Source organism: Lutra lutra, chromosome 7, assembly GCF_902655055.1.
Source record: "Lutra lutra chromosome 7, mLutLut1.2, whole genome shotgun sequence".
Classification (NCBI taxonomy): domain Eukaryota; kingdom Metazoa; phylum Chordata; class Mammalia; order Carnivora; family Mustelidae; genus Lutra; species Lutra lutra.
Window position 1 is genome coordinate 26,601,662 of NC_062284.1, and position 24,502 is coordinate 26,626,163.

The window sequence follows — 24,502 nt, forward strand, 5'->3', positions numbered from 1 at the left end:
GAGAGGAGATGCAACATGGGGGGTTAAGGGGGTAGGAGAAGAATAAATGTAACAAGATGGGATTGGGAGGGAGACAAACCATAAGTGACTCTTAATCTCACAAAACAAACTGAGGGTTGATGGGGGGAGGGGGTTGGGAGAGGGGGTGGGGTTATGGATATTGGTGAGGGTATGTGCTATGGTGAGTGCTGTGAAATGTGTAAACCTGGCGATTCGCAGACCTGTACCCCTGGGGATAAAAATATATGTTTATAAAGCTGTAAAAAAAAAAAAAAAAAAGAAAGAAAGGATGAATACCCAAGTTTTGTAGCAACATGGACGGGACTGGAAGAGATTATGCTGAGTGAAATAAGTCAAGCAGAGAGAGTCAATTATCATATGGTTTCACTTATTTGTGGAGCATAACAAATAGCATGGAGGACAAGGGGAGATGGAGAGGAGAAGGGAGTTGAGGGAAATTGGAAGGGGAGGTGAACCATGAGAGACTATGGACTCTGAAAAACGATCTGAGAATTTTGAAGGGGTGGGGGGTGGGAGGTTGGGGGCACCAGGTGGTGGGTATTGTAGAGGGCACGGATTGCATGGAGCACTGGGTGTGGTGCAAAAATAATGAATACTGTTATGCTGAAAAAATAAAAAAAAATTAAAAAAAAAATATCCTGTCCACTGAAAATGTCAAACTTCACCACTCTGTTTAAGGAGCATGTAAAGGATAGAAATCTATAGATGTCACACCAGGGAAAATGAAATATAAGGCTTGAATGGACCAATGTCTTTAGTCAGTGCACTCACACAGAATTCGAGATTTTGTGTGTTGGCTTGAGCACTTAGAAGACAAGTCAATTTTATGCACTGGCATAGAATTGGTTAATCCTTGGCAAACAGACAAGAGTCCAAAGGCTCATACTAATTACTCATGACCTACCCACTAGCCCCAAGAACTCCCTTGCAAGAGATCTCATTGGTCACTTCCTTCCTGGAGAGGAGGATGTGGAGGAGGGCGTCAGTGTTGTGGGAAACCCTGGGATGGTTGTCCTCTGAACTAGGGGGTCACAAAAATTGAATTGAATTGAATCTTCTTTTCCCAGTGGGAATAATGGGATCCCAAGACAGAAGAAGCCAAGGAAGTGCTTCACTATTGCTGTCAGATGGGCACAGTTTCCATAAAAAGCTTCAGAAACTTATACTAAAAGGCAAATCAGTCATGGAGTTCATGGTAGTGAATTATATGAGCAGCTTCCCACATAAAATTGGGGGGAAAATCTGCATCCCTAACTCAACTCAGGGATCATAAGAAGGATTAAAGACCTCAGCTACTTCCCAGATCTAAATGTGTTCCTTGAAAGGAGGCTATGTCTCTTTGAGAAAGAACACTGCAGTACAGGCAAGGATGTGTTTAGTGCTCTCCCCTCACACTTTGCTCAGAGGAATGCAGTGAAAAAGCACAAGTGTCTTGTGGCCATTTATCAGGGAACTTGTGCGTTGGTGAAAAAGAATAAGATCTCCATATATAGCTGCTAATTTTCTGCAGTCTTCAGTGATCCATAATGCCCTCTGATTCACTAGACAAAGTAGAGGCCTATGAAGGATAAGCCTAGATGCATTCTTGAGCTAAGTCCGTACAATAGCTGATTCTGTAGGATAGTGGACCAATCCTGTGGTTATTTCCCCAGCTCCAGAATGAGTCCCAGGAAAGATACATCAAATAATTTTCAGAGTCTCCATTTTTTTTCCATATTATTTTAAGAAAGTTTCCCCATTCACACCAAGACAATAAAAAGAAAAAAATATGACATCCTGATGCAAATGGCAGATGTTAGTGCCAACAATTCCTTAAAATTACTCTGCAAAGTGAGAGACAAATTGTTGCCCACACACATTAAATACAAAATCAATTCTTCTTGGTCTACTTTTTAGTTTATAGGCAATGTAAGTCAGATTGGAGAATCTATTCTAACCCTCATGAGGCTACATGATTTGGGGGTGACCAAAGCAAGCAAAAGCCTTTCAGCAGGGCCAGGTTGTAAGTGCAAGCTGCCTGGCCACACGGGCCTTCCGCAATGGCACAATACATTGAGGGGAGGTCTTGACAAACCTCAATGGGAGAATCACCGTACAGATCCCGAGGATTTAATTAAAGTCTCTGTCTTCTTATTCTGACTACTCATCTCCTGGACCCTGGTACAGATTGAGGACCTGATTATGAGAAATAGTGTGACCAGACAAGTTGAGCTGTGCATCATAAACTAAGTGCCATCTAACCAACCAACCATAAAGTTGGTCTTCTCTTACATGGTGGTTAGAAAACTGGGTCCAGGCATGTCTGGAAGGCACACATAAATTGCAGGAGGAAGTTGCTCAGATTCCCATGGCAGCTGTGTCTGGTGCTTTGCCACCTCTTCCTCCATGCATGCCTGTATCTGGCCTTGGGAGTATACGTGGAGCAAGGCACCTGTCAAAGGTAATACACAACTACTAATGCAAGTTCAGAATCCTCATATGCAGAAAAGAAAATAGATTTTCATCTTGATTGTCATGGTAAATTCAGACTATAAAAGGATGTCTTCATGGTCCTTGTGTTCCCAAGGGGTTTATGCATGAGGTATCAGAACAACTCCAACAAGGATAACTGACCTATAGTGGTGCCATAAATATAGCAAAGCTACAGTTTGTCCCTTCAATATAGTCTTTTCCTATCATGATGAAACGGGGTTTAATGAGCATTGGATTATTCACCTATTAATTCTGGAGACAGTATCAGGAGGAAGTATAGACAAACTTGCATTGTCTCCTGATGACAAGAAAGCTGATAGCACTTTCAATGTTTCCTTTATTGCAGATGTGAACTTTTTATCTGCTGAAGAGCAGAATTGGTGGATGGAATAGTGTATCTTCTAACTGCTCCTTCAAACCCACTTTCCATGCTACTTGCCCTGCTTTGTATCCACAGGAGCTGACTTGTGTAAACAACATCAACAGTTCCTTTCCCTTCTGGCTTCTGACTGGCTTCAGTCAATGGGAAGGACATTAGAAATCAAAGGGAGGAAAAGGAGTGAAGTCAAGATAATTCCCACAGCCCCCTCCCAGCAAAGTTACTGTTGCTGCCTGTAACCAACTGCAGAAGATCACAGCTTCCATCAGGGGTCGCTTGCCATCCAGTTCCCTGCATCTCTATGTTCTGCTATTTCCCTCTCTCAACTTTCAACCAGTCTGAAGGAGTGCCACATACTGGTTAAATTCCCTCTAAGTTACCCAATTTGAGCAGCCATGTATTTCTAGCCAGGATTCTGACAGCTGCACTAGGAAAATGCAAGAAACGAGTCGTGTAGATTGAGTGTACATCTGATGCTTGTTTTCTCTATTTTAAAGTAAAACCAGTCATTCCAACTGATGAATTATCTCAGCACTATTCAGGTGCTTAAACACAGGGCCATAAAAGGGAAAGTAGTGCCAATTCATTTAAGAGTGGTTTTCAATTTAAAGCAGAAGTAGAAAACTAAGGTAGGAGGGAACTGATGTGGGAGGTTAGCAGGGAGTGACTGATGAACTGGAGACATCAGTAGAGGAAGGTGTTTGGGTGGTGATCTGGAGCAGATATGACCAGAAGTGTCCGAGAGAGAGATGTGAGATGAAGAATTCAAGGGGCAGTTACTGGGGACAAAGTTCAGATATAATGAAGCTTGAATGTTGAATAGGGAGTGCTGAGAAACTGAGGGGGTCAAGATCCAAGGGTATTTAAGAGTGAGAAGGAGTGACTGAGGACTGAGGAAGGCATCAGTGAGGAGAGGTGGGAGGTGGAGAGACAGAGGGTGCAGCATCATGGGGGAGGAAATATAAAGGAGGACCTTTAAATTAGAAGCAGCAGCACAAGGAAGGCACCAACACCACCACGAGACATGAAAATATGTGGGAGAAGAGAAGACCATGCCTTTTAGTGAAAGACTTTAGGGATATCTAGGCATCAGTAAGGCAACATGAAAAGGGAGCAGAGCTAGAACAGCTGTCAGGTCTCCTTCCTGGGGAAGTCTGGGTTGTAGGCTCCTCTGGAGCACTGTGTCAGGGGCACACAGCAGCTTCTATGACCAAGATCAGATTTTAAAACAAATTGGGACTTTGTGTCATCTTTGCTGTCAAAGAATTCAAAGATGGCTCATGCATTCAAAGGGCATATTCTCATAAACTCTCTCCCTACCTTTCAGGAAAGACACAGGTTGCCATTTAACAAATATAGATTCTAAACTGTAGAAAGGGCACATTCATCCTGAGAGTGCCAGGGACAGAAATGTAACTAGAAAGATCTCCTATTTCCCACTATTTAGTGCCCTGGGGATCCTAAACCTTTTGAAATTAGACACTTTATGCAACTACCACTTCTGAGGAGAGTCCCCAGTAAACATTTTCATCTCAAGGAATCACACAGAGTAGAACAAAAACTGAAGAAGAGGTCGGTTGTCTGGGCTATAACAACAGTACTGACCAAGCAAAGCAGATGAGACCTCAGATCCCCTTGCTCTTTATCTCACTATCTTCGTCTCACACATAATACTCCACAAAAGAACAACATTTAATAAACATTGACTGAAACCCTAGAGTCCTGTGCAGTGTGCAGAACTGGGTGCATTAACCACACTTTTGTATAATCATTAGAAATAGCATGTACCACCTTCAAAACTGAAGATTATTATTCTAGATATTAAATATGTAAAATATTATTTAAAAAACACTTATGACATTCTTACAAGTCAAATTTCTGCCCTTGTACATTTTTTTAGAAGATTTTATTTATTTGAGAGAGAGAGAGGGCACAAGTGGAGGGAGGGGCAGAGGGAAAGGGAGAGATCTCTGCTCTCAGCTGAGCAGAGTCCAATGCAGGGCTTGAATCCTGGAATCATGACCTGAGCTGAAGGCAGACGCCTAACAGACAGCCACTTAGGCACCCTGCACTTGTAATTGATGACTTAAAAACTCCAGAGGAAAATATATAAATGGATAAAATACAATTTTACACAATGTAAACAACTAAAAAATTAGGAGACTAACAAATGCTAAACCTTTTGTCAAGATACAGTTTATTTTTTTTAACACATAAAATGTTTCCTTACAAACTGTCTTCCTTTTCCAAGGGAGAATATGTATTTGGAGAGTATACAATTTGGATGCTGATTATTTTAACATGAAAACTGATTACATGAAAAAACTCTAGAAGGCCTCATGAAAGTGACAGTTAAATAGCACAAGCCATTTGGGTAGAATACTGCATTTGTGTCTTTTCTTACAGAGCATAGCAAGATGTGTTTTGAAATATACATATTTTCCTGTAGTGGAATCTTTAGTAAGCTATTTCGTATTTCCTGTGATTTTCCAGCATTAACCTCAATGAATATGGATGCCAAAATTCTCCACTCCAGAGCACCCCCATGATGAGCACCTTTTCTTCTTCCAAGAGTGGTCTTGGGTGTTTTTCTACTAATGTTGGTGATGGGTCAAGTTTCCTTTAGTCTTCAAATGATGTATATCTATTAATTCCATCCCATCACGACATGAGCAACAAGGAGGTAGCACATTCCAACTGTGCAGGAGACGACCATCATTGGGAAGCCCAACCTGAAAAACAAAGAAAAGTGGATTGTGGTGTCTGGTATCTGGTAAGTACTGTGAGATCTAGACTCATTATTACATTTGTTATTGCATCATTATATTTGTCATGATTTAGGAGCTTTCTGTATCTGTAAAGTCAATTACTTCTTATTTCTAGAAATTGAAAACTTGGTTTTAGTCTAGATGGTATGGATGCATGCCTTCATTAGATATCCACCAATGCATGACATTTTGAGATGTGCTTATAATTTTTGCAAATGTTAGTTGACATTTTATAGCCTCAACTTATTCATCTATAATATTAGAGTGTTGATATTGATAATGACACTTACAACTGCCAATATCATGTAATTGGACCATTATTTAAATCTCTGCATCATCTTCCAATTGTCATTCTGAGAAAACTGGTTTCTGAGAAAGGTCATATTTCCACAGACCCTGGAAGTTTGTAATACTTAACATTGAAGAGAGCTTCAGAGGTAGGATTGGGAAATAATATTTTGTCTTAGGAAGGGAAGATGTGAGTGTAGATAGGCACAAATACAAAAGAAGTCATAAAAAGAAGTCATAAAAAGATGAAAATTCCCCTCACTATATGCCTCCCATAATATACTTGTATTCCCACAAACCCCTATCCAGGCTAATAAATCCCAGTCAATTCCCACTTTGCATTTGGAACTCATGCTTTGAAGACATTGCTTAGTGGTTCATTGTCACTGAGGGAAGTTACTACAAAGATTGAAGTTTTTGTCTTGAAAAAGCTTAAAAAAATCACTGGTAAGAGCCTAGTGTGTGATAATGACAAGAATTTTGACATTCTTCCTTTCCCTGACCATGGCATGAGGAGTGGCTACTCAGAAAGAGCCACAGCAAGGCTCTCTTCACAAAGCTGTAACTTAAACACAGAAACTACATCCACAAGTGAAATAGTTCCTTAAATTCCAAACCAGAGTTGGACATTTCAGGAAGGGGGTAGCTGCTGCTGCTTCTTTAAAAAAAAAAAAAAGTTTATTTGACAGGGAGAGAGAGAATACAAGCAAGTGGAGCAGCAGGCAGAGAGAGAGGGAGAAGCAGGCTCCCTGCAGTGCAGGGAGTCCAATGCAGGGCTTGATCCCAGGATCCTGGGATCATGACTCGAACTGAAGGCAGACGCTTAACCGACTGAGCTACCCAGGTGCCCCAAGGAGGTGGTAGCTTCTATTCTGACATTTCTTTAACAAAACAGAAAACCAAAACAACAGGTTTTACTAAGATTATCTAAATTTCTTGAGATTAATAAACTTGGTTGTTGTTTGTTTTTTTGTTTTTTGTTTTTGTTTTGTTGTTGTTGTTGTTGTTGTTGTTGTTTTAATACCTAGACATGTTTGCAATAAGTCAACCCTGATCATTGAATTCTGGAAAAATGCACCCCAGGAACAGTGTCTGGTCAACTCCAAGCACCACAGATATCATCACAAGCTTTCATACAAATGCAAACCTTTCTTCACACTGTGACAGATTGTGTTAAATTACATCAGTGTTGAGTAAGATGCTGAACACGTCAACCTGGGTGCTGGGACATCTGGTATGTTTCAGAAGCAAATCTGCCTTGCAAGAGATGGATTCCACAAAAAGAAGACATTATACTTGGGGAGTCCAAACCCAGAGGAAGTTCCCTGTAGATGGTTCTGGTGCTTCCAACTAAGAGTTACTGGTGTCTCAGAGATAACACTGATCCCAAGAAGGAGCATTATCTGGGGATCTGACACCATCAGAAAAATGACTGTTTATTTAGTATCTAGACACCATGTAAATCCTCACACAGATGACCACATCAACTGCTTATATCACCTTTCAAGACTGTTATCATTGCACTCACTGTACAGATGGAATTTGGAAAAGGAAGCAAATTTATCCAGGTCACTTGGGTAATCTGTTATGGTGTAGACATTCAAACCCATTCAATCTAACTCTAAAGTCCATATTCATAATCACTATACATTCTGCTTCCCTGTGGGTATAAATAAACCATAAAATGATAATATACCACTCAGAAATAGGCGACTTACTGAACATCTGCTATACCTTAAGGGTTTCATAGAGAGACATTGACATTTCCCAAACACAATAAGATAGGTCATACATATCATCCCTATTTTATAGACAAAGAAACTGAAGCTTAAATATATTAAGGAATTTCATAAAGTATACCACCACTATGATGCCGATGATATTTTGGAATATTTTTCTGGCTTCAAAACCTGCTTGCATTCCTACCACAACACGTTAGTTAAGGGCCCTGCTCTTGTCCAGCTGCACAATCTTGGGACATCTCCATGACTCAATTTCTTCATTTTTGAAATGGAAATAATAGTACTTACTTACTGAAGTTATTATAAGGATTATATGAGCTCATCCCTATAAATGCCTTAGACCAGTGTCTGGTCATATAATGAGCCACCAGAGCAAGATTGACAAGATACTCCTTTGAGTCCATTTAACATGATAGTGAGTCTCAAACATGATATTCAGGACTACAAAGGAGACATTTTAGTATTCACTGAGCTTCAGGAGACTGGATCAGTCTAAGCCTATCCTAATACCACCTATAGTGCCTTAAATAAGGAACCCCAGAGGGTACAAACTCCAGCCAAACCAGTGCGAGGAGAGAGATGGAGAGAGAGACAAAAGCAGAAACAGAGAGAAACAGAGAGGCAGGTGAGAGATAGATATAGAAAAAGAGGGAGAAAGGGAAAAAAAGGAAAGGGGAGAGCGAGGAAGGTAAAGAAGGAAGGGAGAGATGGAGAAACAGAAAGAGAGAGAAGGGAATTCACATCAGATGCCAGCTCTATTATTTTAGATTCCAGCTCCCTTATTTGTTAGTTATGACATGCCAAAGTCATAATAATACTCACAAAGATATCTGCATGTACCATAAGATCTCTCAAGCCATAAACTTGCATACAGTAAGGATTCTATGAATGAAAAATGTGCTTTCCCAGTCCAAAGAGAACTCACTTAAGTAAATCACCCATTTTTACAGATCAAGAAACAATAAACTATAGCCCCCAGGCTAATACTGGCCCACTGCCTGTTTTGGTAAATAAAGTTTTATTGGAACACATTCTCTCCCATTCATTTACTTATCAATGGCTGCTCTACCATACCATCTAGGGTGGCTGTGTCTGGCACAGCACAGTAGAGTTGAGTAGTTGCAACAGAAACCATGTGGTCCACAAAGCCTGAAATGTATACTATCTGACCCTTTACAAAAAATATTTTCCACCCCCATTATAAAAAAAATACAGTCTTAAGAAGGTAAAGAAAAGTGTCATCTTCTTGTCAACTCCTACTCAAAATAAAAGGTAGTCCCAGACCACTAACCAACAGAAAAGTACTGTGAGTCACTATGTAATTTCAAATTTCTAGTACCACATATTCAAAAAACAGCAAAAGAAAACAAATGAAATTATATTTAATAATATATTTTATTTATTCCAACATATCCAAATTATTATTTAACATATGATCAACATAAAATTCCTAATGGAATATTTTACATTCATTTTTGTATATTTAATTTTCAAAATCCAGTGTAGGTTTTCTATTTACAAGATACATTACTTTGACTTGCCACATTTCAAGGCTCAATTGTGTCAAAGTGACGGGACTGTGCAGTCCAATGCAGCTCCAGGAGCATCACAATTTCTGGTTGAAAACATGTGAAAAGGCAGGTTTAAGACCTTGAGTTGATGCAGGGGATGCTAGCTCTAGATGGAGTTTTTGGAGAGGATACGCTGGAGCAAGGCCTTCTCAGAGAAAGCAGGTTCAGACAGCCTGACAGAGTCTCTGCCACCCTCTCTGTACATCTCCCTCAGAGGAGCGGGCTCTTCTGGGTGACCTTTTCCTTATACATTTTGGAAGTCAAACATAGACATAAAGAATCCTCTAAGGTTAGGGTCAAGACAAATGTTGAAGCTGTTTATTGGCAATTTGAAGACAACACTGCCAACAGTGGCTACACACCTAAGTATCTGATCGGTAAAGACAAGTGTGGGGCACCTCTTTCTGTAGAAACTGCTAATGCTGGCATGTTCCTTCTTGGGGTGAGCACCTGCTGCTTTATCCTGGTGGTTAGCTTGATTGGTGTTTCAATGTTTCACTCACTGCCCAGGCTGGAGTCTGCTGGAAGGAGATTTATTTGAAGAAAGGGCAGTAATGACTTCTTGTCACTGCCAGCAGTTCTCTGCGTATACACATCTATGCTCTACATTTACCAAGAACAGTTCCATTTCCCAGAAGATCCATTTGTCTTGCTCCCCAAGGCTCTCAGAAAAGCAGTACCTTCACCAAAAGGCTTGGGGAAAGCAAATTTGCTCAAAATCCAGCATCACATCATGCTTTCATTTCCCTCTGGGATTATTTTTAATCTATGCTGGCTCCAAATATCACATTCTGTTACAAAAGACAAAAACACTTGAATGTCAAAGCACAAATCAAGATGCAAAATGTCAGATGGATGCCCAGACAAATGCATTCCGTTTTAGATTAAAAACATAACTGTGATGACACACAGTACTCCCAGGAACCAAATCTTCCAAACTGCTGGGAAACAGGCTGCTCAGAACCATGCCATTTCTGATGGAGGTCAGGTATTTACATTGAGAGCAGAATCCCACACACTGAAGACAGGCCTAGTTTCAAAAGGAAATGTTTGCTAATGAAGTTTCCTACTTGAGTTTTAGACTGAAACCATTCTTCCTATCCATTTTTCCTTCCCAAAAGACTTTATAACATACCATGATTATAGATCTTAATCAAAAGCCATTTCATTGTTTTTTTTCTACAAAGGTAATGCATGTTTCTCAGCAGAACAGCTTCAGCTTCTACAGGACTGTGGGAGCTTATCACAGGGATGTACAGCTTGCCCCCACCATCCATATGATGAGGGAGCAGGAGGCTGGCTGAGGACAAAGCAAAGGTTGGCACCTTGCACCCCCTCTCCACCCACTCCCCTCTAATGTGTGGGACATTCCTCAGGTACCCCTGACTGCCATAAACGAGAAACAAATAGTTAACTTGCAGAAATCACAATCCTACAAGACAGGAGTCTCCCTTGGTTTACAAATGTCCTAGAGATCTACAAACAAATAAGTTACCTTATCGATTGCACAATTTCCAGAGGCAAATAACTCAGTTCCTCAAACCCTAATATCACCCTTCCCTCCATAAACAAAACTGAAGGAGACTGAGGTAGAAGGAAATGTAAATATAGTTAAATCTCTTCTAAACCTAAATCTCACTAACAAAGACGCTTGATAGCAGGATTGTGACATCCCACCAGAATCTCCCAACTATCTTGATGTTAATGGCTGGCCAAAAGACAACATTGATAAAGCCCCAAGGCCTCTGGTATCCCCGCACCTTGTAGGCCCTCTTTAGCAGATGAAAGTTCCATTGAAACCTCCCTTCCCCTCCCCTTCCCCCAACCACAAGGTACATAACCTGTCATCTCTCACAACCCAGGGCAGCAGCTCTTTCTGCCCACGGGTCCTGTCCCCATGCTTTAATAAACCACCATTTTGCACCAAAGATGTCTCAAGAATTCTTTCTTGGTCATCTGCTCTGGACCTCAGCCCACCGAACCTCACCTAGGTTCTAGAACTTCATCACATAGACCCTGGATACCTTGAGAGCCATACTCTTCAGTCCCTTAACCTGTCCTCATGTTATTCAGGGCCTCAGGACATGAATTGTTTTCTCATCCTCAGCCATCATTTGAAATTTGAACAGTCTCATACCTCATGTCCTATATCTCTCCAGGTGACAATTAGCTAATCCACTTCATGAAGAAAGGCTGAATGAACTTCCTGCATCCTGGAAATAAAGCCCCATCATTATATTTCCCACAGAGAGAGGAGTTCCTGGTGGGGTAGAAGGTAATGACCCAGAGGGAGAGCTACAGAAGAGAGAAGGCACATCTAAGTTAGGAGGGGATCTTATGGTATTTTCAGAGTGTTCCCCATCATATTGTGTTGGTGATGAGCTGCCAGCAGCAGAGCTCACATGGCTAAAGACTAGAAAGAATGACAGAGGAACAAATAGAAATCATAGTAAGGAGCAAAGCATCAAAGTAAAAAGGCAAAACTTAGAGGAAAAAAGGCAGGTGGCAATGAAATTGTTGAAATTGTAAAAATTTGCTTTTTTCCCCAGCAGAATAGACTCAAGTTTGCATGGTTTCTTTTTCATGTGTTCAAACTTATGACATGTATGTACCATCTTTATAGCAAGCAAAAGAGAAAGAATTCGAGAAAATTATGTCTTGTTCTTTCTTTTTCTGAAAAAAAAGCATTTTCATTACATACTTTGTGCCCACCTCTGCTAGTTCCCTCTGTCTCTCTTTTTTTTTTAAGATTTTATTTATTTATTTGAAACAGAGAGAGAGAGATCACAAGTAGGCAGAGAGGCAGGCATAAAGAGAGAGGAGAAAGCAGGCTCCCCGCTGAGCAGAGAGCCCAATGCGGGCCTCGATCCCAGGACCCTGAGATCATGACCTGAGCTGAAGGCAGAGGCTTAACCCACTGAGCCACCCAGGTGCCCTCCCTCTGTCTCTTGACCAGTACCAGTGCTCTTGAGCCATCTGTAGAGCTGGGACTCTTATCTCTCCCTCCATGATATCTGCAGCCAGCCAGTCTCTCCCTTCCATGTTGGAGAACCCCTTTACCCATTGAGGGTCTCCACTGAACATAAATGGAAAGTCAGACAGCCCTGCAAATACTTGGCATCATATGAAGACACCTTATAAATGTTTTGTTCAATACCTTTGCTGAAAATTCCTGGCTCCTCCCATATTTGGAATATGACCTTCCTTCTGACTTGTATTTTTTTAATTGAATTCCACTATAGCTGACATACAATGTTATGTTAAGTTCAGGTGTGTAATATAGTGATTCAAAAATTCTATACAGTATTCAGTGCTCATCATGGTAAGTGTACTCTCAATCCCCTTCACTTATTTCACCCATCCCCCATACCCACTTCCCCTCTGGTAATCATCAGTTTGTTCTCTATGATGAGGGAGCAGGAGGCTGGCTAAAGACAAAGCAAAAGCTGGCACCTTGCACCCCCTCTCCACCCACTCCCCTCTAATGTGTGTGACATTCCTCAGACACCCCTGACCACCATAAACCAGAAACAAATAGTTAACTTGCAGAGATCACATCCTGCAAGACAGAGTCTCCCTTGGTTTACAAATGTCCTAGAGATCTACAAACAAATAAGTTACCTTATAAATAGCACAATTTCCAGAGGCAAATAACTCAGTTCCTCAAGCCCTAATGTCTCCCTCCCTGCCTTAAACAAAACTGAAGGAGGCTGAGGTAGAAGGAAATGTAAATATAGTTAAATCTCTTCTAAGCCTAAATCTCACTAACAAAGATGCTTGATAGCAAGATTGTGACATCCCACCAAGAATCTCCCAACTATCTTGATGTTAATGGCTGGCCTAAAGACAACACTGATCAAGCCACAAGGGCAAGGCCTCCTTATACCCTGCACCTTGTAGGCCCTCTTTAGCATATGAAAACTCTGTTGAAACCTCCCTTCCCCTCACATTCCCCCCAACCCCAGGGTACATAACCTGCCATCCCTCACAACCTGGGGCAGCAGCTCTTCCTGCCCTCTGCTCCTGTCCCCGTGCTTTAATAAACCACCATTTTGCACCAAAGATGTCTCAAGAATTCTTTCTTGGTCATCGGCTCCAGACCTCAGCCCACTGAACCTCACCTAGGTTCTAGCATCATCTAGAGTTAAGACTCTATTTTTTGGTTTGTCTCTCTTTTTTTCCCTTTCTTCATTTGTTTTGTTTCTCGAATTCTACAGGAGTGAAAGCATATGGTATTTGTCTTTCTCTGCTTGATATATTTCACTTAATATTGTACTCTCTAGCTCTGTCCATATTATTACAAATGACAAGACTTCATTCTTTTTATGGCTGAATAATATACCATTGGATGTATATACCCCATCTTATTTATCCATTCATCTGTTGATGAATGGGCTGTGTCTATAATGTGGCTATTGCAAATGGTGCAGCAATAAACATAGGGTTTCAAGAATCCCTTCTGACTTTTTTTTTTAATTTTATTTTTTATAAACATATATTTTTATCCCCAGGGGTACAGGTCTGTGAATCGCCAGGTTTACACACTTCACAGCACTCACCATAGCACATACCCTCCCCAATATCCATAACCCCACTCCCCTCTCCCAACCCCCTCCCCCCATCAACCCTCAGTTTGTTTTGTGAGATTAAGAGTCACTTATGGTTTGTCTCCCTCCCAATCCCATCTTGTTTCATTTACTCTTCTCCTACCCCCTCAACCCCCCATGTTGCATCTCCTCTCCCTCATATCAGGCAGATCATATGATAGTTGTCTTTCTCCGATTGACTGAATTCGCTAAGCATGATACCCTTTAGTTCCATCCACGTCATCGCAAATGGCAAAATTTCATTTCTTCTGATGGCTGCATAGTATTCCATTGTGTATATATACCACATCTTCTTTATCCATTCGTCTGTAGATGGACATCTAGGTTCTTTCCATAGTTTGGCTATTGTAGACATTGCTGCTATAAACATTCAGGTGCACGTGCCCCTTCGGATCACCACATTTGTATCTTTAGGGTAAATACCCAGCAGTGCAATTGCTGGGACATAGGGTAGTTCTATTTTCAACATTTTGAGGAACCTCCATGCTGTTTTCCAGAGTGGTTGCACCAGCTTGCATTCCCACCAACAGTGTAGGAGGGTTCCCCTTTCTCCGCATCCTCGCCAGCATCTGTCATTTCCTGACTTGTTAATTTTAGCCATTCGGACTGGTGTGAGGTGATATCTCATGGTGGTTTTGATTTGTATTTCCCTGATGCCGAGTGATATGGAGCACTTTTTCATGTGTCTGTTGGCCATCTGGATGTCTTCTTTGCAGAAATGTCTGTTCATGTCCTCTGCCCATTTCTTGATTGGATTATTTGTTCTTTGGGTGTTGAGTTTGCTAAGTTCTTTATAGATTTTGGACACTAGCCCTTTATCTGATATGTCATTTGCAAATATCTTCTCCTATTCTGTCAGTTGTCTTTTGGTTTTGTTCACTGTTTCCTTTAATGTGCAAAAGCTTTTGATCTTGATAAAATCCCAATAGTTCATTTTTGCCCTTGCTTCCCTTGCCTTTGGTGAAGTTCCTAGAAAGATGTTGCTGCGGCTGAGGTCAAAGAGGTTGCTGCCTGTGTTCTCCTCAAGGATTTTGATGGATTCCTTTCTCACATTGAGATCCTTCATCCATTTTGAGTCTATTTTCATGTGTGGTGTAAGGAAATGATCCAATTTCATTTTTCTGCATGTGGCTGTCCAATTTTCCGAACACCATTTATTGAAGAGGCTGTCTTTTTTCCATTGGACATTATTTTCTGCTTTGGCAAAGATGAGTTGACCATAGAGTTGAGGGTCCATTTCTGGGCTCTCTATTCTGTTCCATTGATCTATGTGTCTGTTTTTGTGCCAGTACCATGCTGTCTTGATGATGACAGCTTTGTAATAGAGCTTGAAGTCCGGAATTGTGATGCCACCAACTTTGGCTTTCTTTTTCAATATTCCTTTGGCTATTCGAGGTCTTTTCTGGTTCCATATAAATTTGAGGATTATTTGTTCCATTTCTTTGAAAAAAAAATGGATGGTACTTTGATAGGAATTGCATTAAAAATGTAGATTGCTTTAGGTAGCATAGACATTTTCACAATATTTATTCTTCCAATCCAGGAGCATGGAACATTTTTCCATTTCTTTGTGTCTTCCTCAATTTCTTTCATGAGTACTTTATAGTTTTCTGTGTATAGATTCTTAGTCTCTTTGGTTAGGTTTATTCCTAGGTATCTTATAGTTTTGGGTGCAATTGTAAATGGGATGGACTCCTTAATTTCTCTTTCTTCTGTCTTGTTGGTGTAGAGAAATGCAACTGATTTCTGTGCATTGATTTTATATCCTGACACTTTACTGATTTCCTGTACAAGTTCTAGCAGTTTTGGAGTGGAGTCTTTTGGGGTTTCCACATATAGTATCCTATCATATGCAAAGAGTGATAGTTTGACTTCTTCTTTGCCGATTTGGATGCCTTTAATTTCCTTTTGTTGTCTGATTGCTGAGGCTAGGACTTCTATATCCCTACACTTTGAAGAGTTTGGATCAGGAAGGGATGCTGTACTTTGTCAAATGCTTTTTCAGCATCTATTGAGAGTATCATATGATTCTTGTTCTTTCTTTTATTAATGTGTTGTATCACATTGATTGATTTGCGGATGTTGAACCAACCTTGCAGCCCTGAAATAAATCCCACTTGGTCGTGGTGAATAATCCTTTTAATGTACTGTTGAATCCTATTGGCTAGTATTTTGGTGAGAATTTTCGCATCTGTGTTCATCAAGGATATTGGTCTGTAGTTCTCTTTTTTGATGGGATCCTTGTCTGGTTTTGGGATCAAGGTGATGCTGGCCTCATAAAATGAGTTTGAGTTTTCCTTCTCTTTCTATTTTTAGGAACAGTTTCAGGAGAATAGGAATTAGTTCTTCTTTAAATGTTTGGTAGAATTCCCCCGGGAAGCCATCTGATCCTGGGCTTTTGTTTGTTTGGAGATTTTTGGTGACTGTTTCAATCTCCTTACTGATTATGGGTCTGTTCAGGCTTTCCATTTCTTCCTGGTTCAGTTGTGGTAGTTTATATGTCTCTAGGAATGCATCCATTTCTTCCAGATTGTCAAATTTGTTGGCGTAGAGTTGCTCATAGTATGTTCTTATAATTGTCTGTATTTCTTTGGTGTTCGTTGTGATCTCTCCTCTTTCATTCATGATTTTATTATTGGGTCCTCTCTCTTTTCTTTTTGATAAGTCTGGCCAGGGGTTTATCAATCTTATTAATTCTTTCAAAGAACCAGCTCCTAGTTTCGTTGATTTGTTCTATTGTTTTTTTGGTTTCTATTTCATTGATTTCTGCTCTGATCTTTATGATTTCTCTTCTCCTGCTGGGTTTAAGGTTTCTTTCTTGTTCTTTCTCCAGATCCTTTAGGTGTAGGGTTAGGTTGTGTACCTGAGACCTTTCTTGTTTCTTGAGAAAGGCTTGTACCGCTATATATTTTCCTCTCAGGACTGCCTTTGTTGTGTCCCACAGATTCTGAACCGTTGTGTTTTCATTATCATTTGTTTCCATAAATTTTTTCAATTCTTCTTTAATTTCCTGGTTGACCCATTCATTCTTTAGAAGGATGCTGTTTAGTCTCCATGTATTTGGGTTCTTTCCGAATTTCCTCTTGTTATTGAGTTCTAGCTTTAGAGCATTGTGGTCTGAAAATATGCAGGGAATGATCCCAATCTTTTGATACCGGTTAAGACTTGATTTAGGACCAAGAATGTGATCTATTCTGGAGAATGTTCCATGTGCACTAGAGAAGAATGTGTATTCTGTTGCTTTGGGATGAAAAGTTCTGAATATATCTGTGATGTCCATCTGCTCCAGTGTGTCATTTAAGGCCTTGATTTCCTTGTTGATCTTTTGCTTGGATGATCTGTCCATTTCAGTGAGGGGAGTGTTAAAATCCCCTACTATTATTGTATTATTGTTTCTTTGATTTTGTTATTAATTGGTTTATATAGTTGGCTGCTCCCACGTTAGGGGCATAGATATTTAAAATTGTTAGATCTTCTTGTTGGACAGTTCCTTTAAGTATGATATAGTGTCCTTCCTCATCTCTTATTATAGTCTTTGGCTTAAAATCTAATTGATCTGATATAAGGATTGCCACTCCTGCTTTCTTCTGATGTCCATTAGCATGGTAAATTCTTTTCCACCCCCTCACTTTAAACCTGGAGGTGTCTTCGGGTTTAAGATGAGTTTCTTGTAGGCAACATATAGATGGGTTTTGTTTTTTTATCCATTCTGATACCCTGTGTCTTTTGATTGGGGCATTTAGCCCATAAACATTCAGGGTAAGTATTGAGAGATATGAATTTAGTGCCATTGTATTGCCTGTAAGGTGACTGTTATTGTATATTGTCTCTGTTTCTTTCTGATCTACTACTTTTAGGGTCTCTCTTTGCTTAGAGGACCCCTTTCAATATTTCCTGTAGAGCTGGTTTGGTATTTGCAAATTCTTTCAGCTTTTGTTTGTCCTGGAAGCTTTTCATCTCTCCTTCTATTTTCAATGATAGCCTAGCTGGATATAGTATTCTTGGCTGCATGTTTTTCTCATTTAGTACTCTGAATATATCATGCCAGCTCTTTCTGGCCTGCCAGGTCTCTGTGGATAAGTCTGCTGCCAATCTAATATTTTTACCATTGTACGTTACAGACTTCTTTTCCCGGGCTGCTTTCAGGATCTTTTCTTTGTCACTAAGACTTGTCAATTTTACTATTAGGTGACGGGGCGTGGACCTATTCTTATTGATTTTGAGGGGGGTTCTCTGAACCTCCTGGATTTTGATGCTTGTTCCCTTTGCCATATTGGGGAAATTCTATCCAATAATTTTCTCCAACATACCTTCTGCTCCCCTCTCTGTTTCCTCTTCTTCTGGAATCCCAATTATTCTAATGTTGTTTCGTCTTATGGTGTCACTTATCTCTCGAATTCTCCCCTCATGGTCCAGTAGCTGTTTGTCCCTCTTTTGCTCAGCTTCTTTATTCTCTGTCATTTGGTCTTCTATATCGCTAATTCTTTCTTCTGCCTCATTTATCCTAGTAGTGAGAGCCTCCATTTTTGATTGCACCTCATTAATAGCTTTTTGGATTTCAACTTGGTTAGATTTTAGTTCTTTTATTTCTCCAGAAAGGGCTTTTATATCTCCCGCGAGGGTTGCTTTAATATCTTCCATGCCTTTTTCAAGCCCGGCTAGAACCTTGAGAATCGTCATTCTGAACTCTATATCTGACATATTACCAATGTCTGTATTGATTAGGTCCCTAGCCTTTGGTACTGCTTCTTGTTCTTTTTTTGTGTGTGAATTTTTCCGCCTTGTCATTTTGTCCAGATAAGAGTATATGAAGGAGCAAGTAAAATACTAAAAGGGTGGCAACAACCCCAGGAAAATATGCTTTAGCCAAATCAGAAGAGATCCCAATTCGTGATGGGGGAGAAAGGGGATAAAAAGGGGTTCAGAAAGAAAAAAAGAAAGAAACTATTAAAAAAATAAAGCCGATAAGAAATATAAAAACGAAACATATATATATATATATATATATATGATAAACTAGTTAAAAAACGTTTAAAAAGAAAACGGTAAAAGTTAAAAAAAATTTAGCAGAAGAAGAGGAAAAAAAATTGAAAAAGAGGAAAAAAAATTAAATTAACTGCAAGGCTAAAGAATCATGGGGAGAAAGCCATGAGTTCCATGCTTTGCTTTCTTCTCCTCTGGAATTCTGCCACTCTCCTTGGTATTGAAACTGCACTCCTTGGTAGGTGAACTTGGTCCTGGCTGGGTTTCTCATTGATCTTCTGGGGGAGGGGCCTGTTGTAGTGATTTACAAGCGTCTTTGCCCCAGGCGGAGTTGCACCACCCTTACCCGGGGCTGGGCTGAGTAATCCGCTCGGGTTTGCTGGGTTTGCTTTGGGGAGCTTTTGTTCCCTGAGCGCTTTCCGTAGAGTTCTTTCAGATAGTGGTTGATTTTCTGTTTCTAGAATTGCTGTTCTTCTTCTCTTCAATCTCCCATTGGGTTTGTGTTTGCAATCTTTAGATAAGCTATTTAGCTGATCTCCCGCTACCTGAAGTAGTCTCAGCCTGCTACTTCTCCGCCATCTTGACTCCTCCCCCCCCTTCTGACTTTTTAAAGAACATATTTAGCTGAGTTAAATAGCAGCAGCATTCCTCATCTATACCCAGCAAGCCTTTATCTTTACCTTTCTTTTTTCCCTTTATTGAGTATTGGACTCAAACTTTGGACTGCATCTCTTTGGCCCTCCTCTAAGAACTTTGTTCACCAAGAGCTTTCTTCTTTCATACCTTTAATGCCTCCTTTTGACTGACATCTTCTTCTACCTTATAAACACCTGCAAATCTTCCTTTTGTTACAAATAATTGTTCCTCTCCTCACTCCAACCCTTTAAAATTACTTAATGCCTTTGTTATTTACATTGCACTCTTTGTTGGATAATACCTGGGCGAGATAAAGAGAAATAATAGGCACTCCCTGCCTATAAGTAGCCCACAGTGAAAGGAGCAAATAGAAAATCAAATATGCAACACAATGTAGTGAGTACTAAACAAAGGCCCATACTCAAGATTGTGAAGGAAAGCACCAAAAGCAAGTAACTCCTTTACCTGGTGGTGCCCAACTGTTGGTGTAAGGGGCTGAGCAGAAAGAGGAGGTTTGTAAGAAAAATAACTTTTAAGTCTGTTGTTCAACAGAAAAATGGGAATTGAACAGCCAAAGAAGAGAATGGACATGAGTAATTTCAAAGAGAGCATCCATATGGTTCTACTACTTAAAATAACCTTGATGATTTATATTTTTCCTGAAAAACATTAATTTTATAAAATCTCTTTTATTAGCACATTTATATAATATCCTAATATAATATTAATGTTTATCTCTGTAGCTTTATTCCCTTTGTACCTAATTTTTGTATTCATTCTTTTTCTTGATTAATGCCAAAGCTTTATTTATAACATCAAAAACATTTACAAAAAAAAAATCACCTCTTGACTTATCAGTTCCACTGTTTACAGTTTTCTTGTGTGTGTGTGTGTGTGTGTGTGGAGTGGGGGGGAGTCTTTTTGTTTTTATTTAATTCCAGTTAGTTAACATACAATGTAATATTAGTTTCAGGTGCTGAATTTACTGATTCAACACTTAATATAACATCTGGTGCTCATCACAAGTGCACTCCTAATGCCCGCCACCTATTTCCCCCATCCCCCACTCACCTGTCCTCAAGTAACCATCGATTTGTTCTCTATAGTTAAGAGTCTGTTTCCTGATTTGCCTCTCTCTCTTTTTCTACCATGATCATTTGTTTTGTTTCTTAAACAATCAATTAGCTGCCAGTAAATCATAGGGGTGGAGGCCACACAAAGCCTGCTGGTGTGAATTGAACTTGCTGCATACCTTCAACAAATAGCCAACCTCCTGAGGTTAATCTTCCCATAAAATAATATTTTCTGCAAAGAAATGTAAAAATAGTGTATATTGCAATGATTAAGGTCTAGTACTGTATAAATGCTCTTGCAATAGTGAATACTATCGTTTTTGTTACTACTACCAAAATTCTGTTAGTGTAATTACCAGTACTTCTATTATTATTATTACTCCTTTTGATTTATCTTTTGTAAAGTGGATCACCCTTTTCCTCTTATTTTTAATTTATAATGCAATGCAAATCAATCATGGTAGTCAGAGACAGTGGTTTTTAAATATCCAGTTATTAAATCATGGAGATTGTCTTCACAGCTTTATATACAATGGATTTTTGTAGCTGTTTTGTGGACTCTTGAAATGAAGGCATATTCTCCATAGAAAAGAGAATTATATATCTAATATTTCAATTCTCAGAAATGGATAGCGTCACATGAAAGGCTTCATTACCAATGAAGTTTATATTAATTTCTCCTTTCACTTCTGACTGAACTTATATGGATATTTTGATTATTATTTCTGGCAGTTAAAAACTATTATATTGACTGTCCTACTGAATTTTTTAAAGACTCCCATATTTTATATTACACGTTTCTACCTTTATTTTTTTATTATGTTATGTTAGTCACCATACAGTTCATTAGTTTTTGATGTAGTGTTCCATGATTCATTGTTTGCATATAACAGCCAGTGCTCCATGCAATACATGCCCTCTTTAATACCCATCACTAGGCTAACCCATCCTTCCTCCCCCTACCCCTCAAAAACTCGCAGTTTGCTTATATGAGTCCATAGTCTCTCATGGCTCATCTCCCCTCTGATTTCCCTCCCCTTCATTTTTCCTTTCCTTCTCCTAATGCCCTCCATGCTATTCCTTATGTTCCACAAATAAGTGAACCCAAATGATAATTGACTTTCTCTGCATTGACACATTTCACTTAGCATGATCTCCTCCAGCCCTATCCACGTTGATGCAAAAGTGGGTTATTCATCTTTTATGAAGGCTGAGTAATATTCCATTGTATACATGGACCACATCTTCTTTATCCATTCATCTGTTGAAGGACATCTCAGCTCCTTTCATAGTTTTGCTATTGTGGACATTGCTGCTATGAACATTGGGGTACTTATGGCCCTTCTTTTCATGACATGTGTATCTTTTGTGTAAATACTCAGTAGTGCAATTGCTGAATCATAGGGTAGCTCTATTTTTAACTTTTTGAGGAACCTCACAGATTTCAAAAGTGGCTGTACCAACTTGCATTCCCATCAAAAAAAAAAAAAAAGGCTCTCGGCCTTTCCCTTAAGATCACAAACACAAGGATGCCTGAACTTGCCACTGTTGTTCAACATAGTACTAGAAGTCCTAGCAAAAGCAATCAGACAACAAAAAGACATAAAAGGTATTCAAATTGGCACAGAAGAAGACAAACTCTCTCTCTTTATAGATGACATGATACTTTATGTGGAATACCCTAAAGACTTCACCCCTATATTACTAGAACTCATACAGCAATTCAGTAATGTGACAGGATACAAAATCAATGCACAGAAATACATATTCTTATGTATATGCATATTATTATACAATAACAAGATAACTGTAGGAAGAGAAATTAAAGAATTGATTCCATTTACAATAGCACCAAAAACTATAAGATACCTTGGAATAAACCTAACCAAAGAGGTAAGGATCTATACTCAAGGAACTACAGAACACTAGTGAAAGAAATTGAAGAAAACACAAAGAGATGGAAAAATATTCCATGTTCATGGATCAGAAGGATAAACATTATTAAAATGTCTATGCTTCCCAGAGCAATCTATACTTTCAACACCATCCTGATCCAAACACTGGTGGCATTTTCAAAGTGCTGGAATAAACAAACCTAAAATTTGTATGGAACCAGAAAATACCCCGATTATCAAGGAAATTTTGAAAAATGAAAACAATGCTGGTGATATCACATTGCTTCATTTCAAGCTGTATTGCAAAGCTGTGATCACCCAGACAGTATGGTACTAGCACAAAAACAGGCATATAGACCAATGGAGCAGAATAGGCAGCCCAGATATGGACCCTCAACTCTATGGTCAAATAATCTTTGACAAAGCAAGAAAAAATATCCAATGGAAAAAAGACAACCCCTTCAATAAATGGTGCTGGGAAAATAAGACAGCTATAAACAGAAGAATGAATCTGGAGCATTCCCTTACACCATATACAAGGATAAACTCAAAATGGATGAAAGACCTCAATGTGAGAAAGGAATCCATCAAAATCCTAGAGAAGAACATGTGCAGTAACCTCTTTGACATTGGCCACAGGAACTTCTTTCAGGACACATCTCCAAAGGCAAAGGAAAAAAAAGCAAAAATGAACTTTCAGAATTTCCTCAAGGTAAAAAGCTTCTGCACAGCGAACAAAATAGTCAAAAACAAAACAAAAGAAAACAAAACAAAAACAAACAAACAAATAACAACAACAACAACAACAAAACAAAGAGGCAACCCACGGAATGGGAGATGTTTGCAAATGACACTGTAGACAAAGGGCAGATATCCAAGATTTATAAAGAACTTCTGAAACTCAACATCCAAGAAACAAATACTCAGTTCAAAAAATGGGCAGAAGACATGAACAGACACTTCCCAAAAGACACACAAAGGGCTAACAGACACATGAAAAAATATTATTATCAGCCATCAGGGAAATTAAAATCAAAACCACATTGAGATACCACCTTACACCAGTTAGAATGGCAAAAATTGACAAGACAAGAAACAACAAATGTTGGAGAGGAAACATTGAGAATGATATTCACTGTGGGTCTTTTATAGATGGATTTTATGAAATTGAGGAATGTTCCCTCTGCCCCTATACTCAGAAGAGTTTAATTGGAAAAGGATGCTGTATTTTGTCAAATGCTTTTTCTGCACCAATTGAGAAGACCCATGTGTTTCTTCTCTCTTCTCTTAATATGTTCTAACACAATGATTGATTTGTGAATGTTGAACCACCCTTGCATCCCACGATAAATTGTAATTGTAGATAACCCTTTCAATGTACTGTTGGAGCCTATTAGCTAGGATCTTGTTGAGAATTTTGTTGAGAAATTAGGCATCCATAGTGGTCTGAAATTGTCCTTGTTGATAGGGACTTTGCCTGGTTTGGGGATCAAGGTAATGCTAGCTTCATAGAATGAGTCTGGAAGTTTCCTTCTGTTTCTATTTTTTGAAACAGCTTCAGGAAAGTAAGCATGATTTCTTTGAATGTTTGGTGGAAATCCCCAGGGAATCCATCAGGTCCTGACTCTTGTTTTTTGGAGGTTTTTGATCACATCACTGGTTCAATCTCATTACTGGTTATTGATCCATTCAGATTATCAATTTCTTCCTTTTTCAGTCTTGGTAGTTTATAGGTTTCCAGGAATGCAGACATTTCTTCCAGGTTGCTTAGTTCATTGGCATATAGTGGTTGATAATAATTTCTGATGATTGTTTCTATTTCTTTTGTGTTAGTCATGATCTCTCCCCTTTCATTCACAATTTTATTAATTTGGGTCCTCTCTCTTTTCTTTTGGATAAATCTGGCCAGTGGTTTATTGATCTTATTAATTCTTTAATTTGTTGTTGATTCTCCAGTTCTTTGAATTGTAAAGAGAATTTGTGTATTCTGGATTTTTTTTTCTTTTCTTTCTTTCTTTTTTTTTTTTTTTTTTTTGAGTGAGGCTTAGATGGTTATGCATTTCCTGC

At 39.3% G+C, this 24,502-nt stretch overlaps 1 protein-coding gene across 3 annotated transcripts in view; it reads right to left on the reverse strand.

The window, feature by feature from the left end:
* Positions 1–4,849: 4,849 nt before the first annotated feature.
* The window catches only part of OCA2 (OCA2 melanosomal transmembrane protein), a 504,704-nt gene continuing 485,051 nt past the window's right edge, over positions 4,850–24,502 (reverse strand). For all 3 annotated transcript variants that reach the window (XM_047738795.1, XM_047738792.1, XM_047738793.1), the window contains one exon: positions 4,850–5,604. In XM_047738795.1, coding sequence (XP_047594751.1) covers positions 5,520–5,604 — 85 coding nt within the window. In that variant the 3' untranslated portion in view covers positions 4,850–5,519. The remainder of the gene's footprint in view (positions 5,605–24,502) is intronic.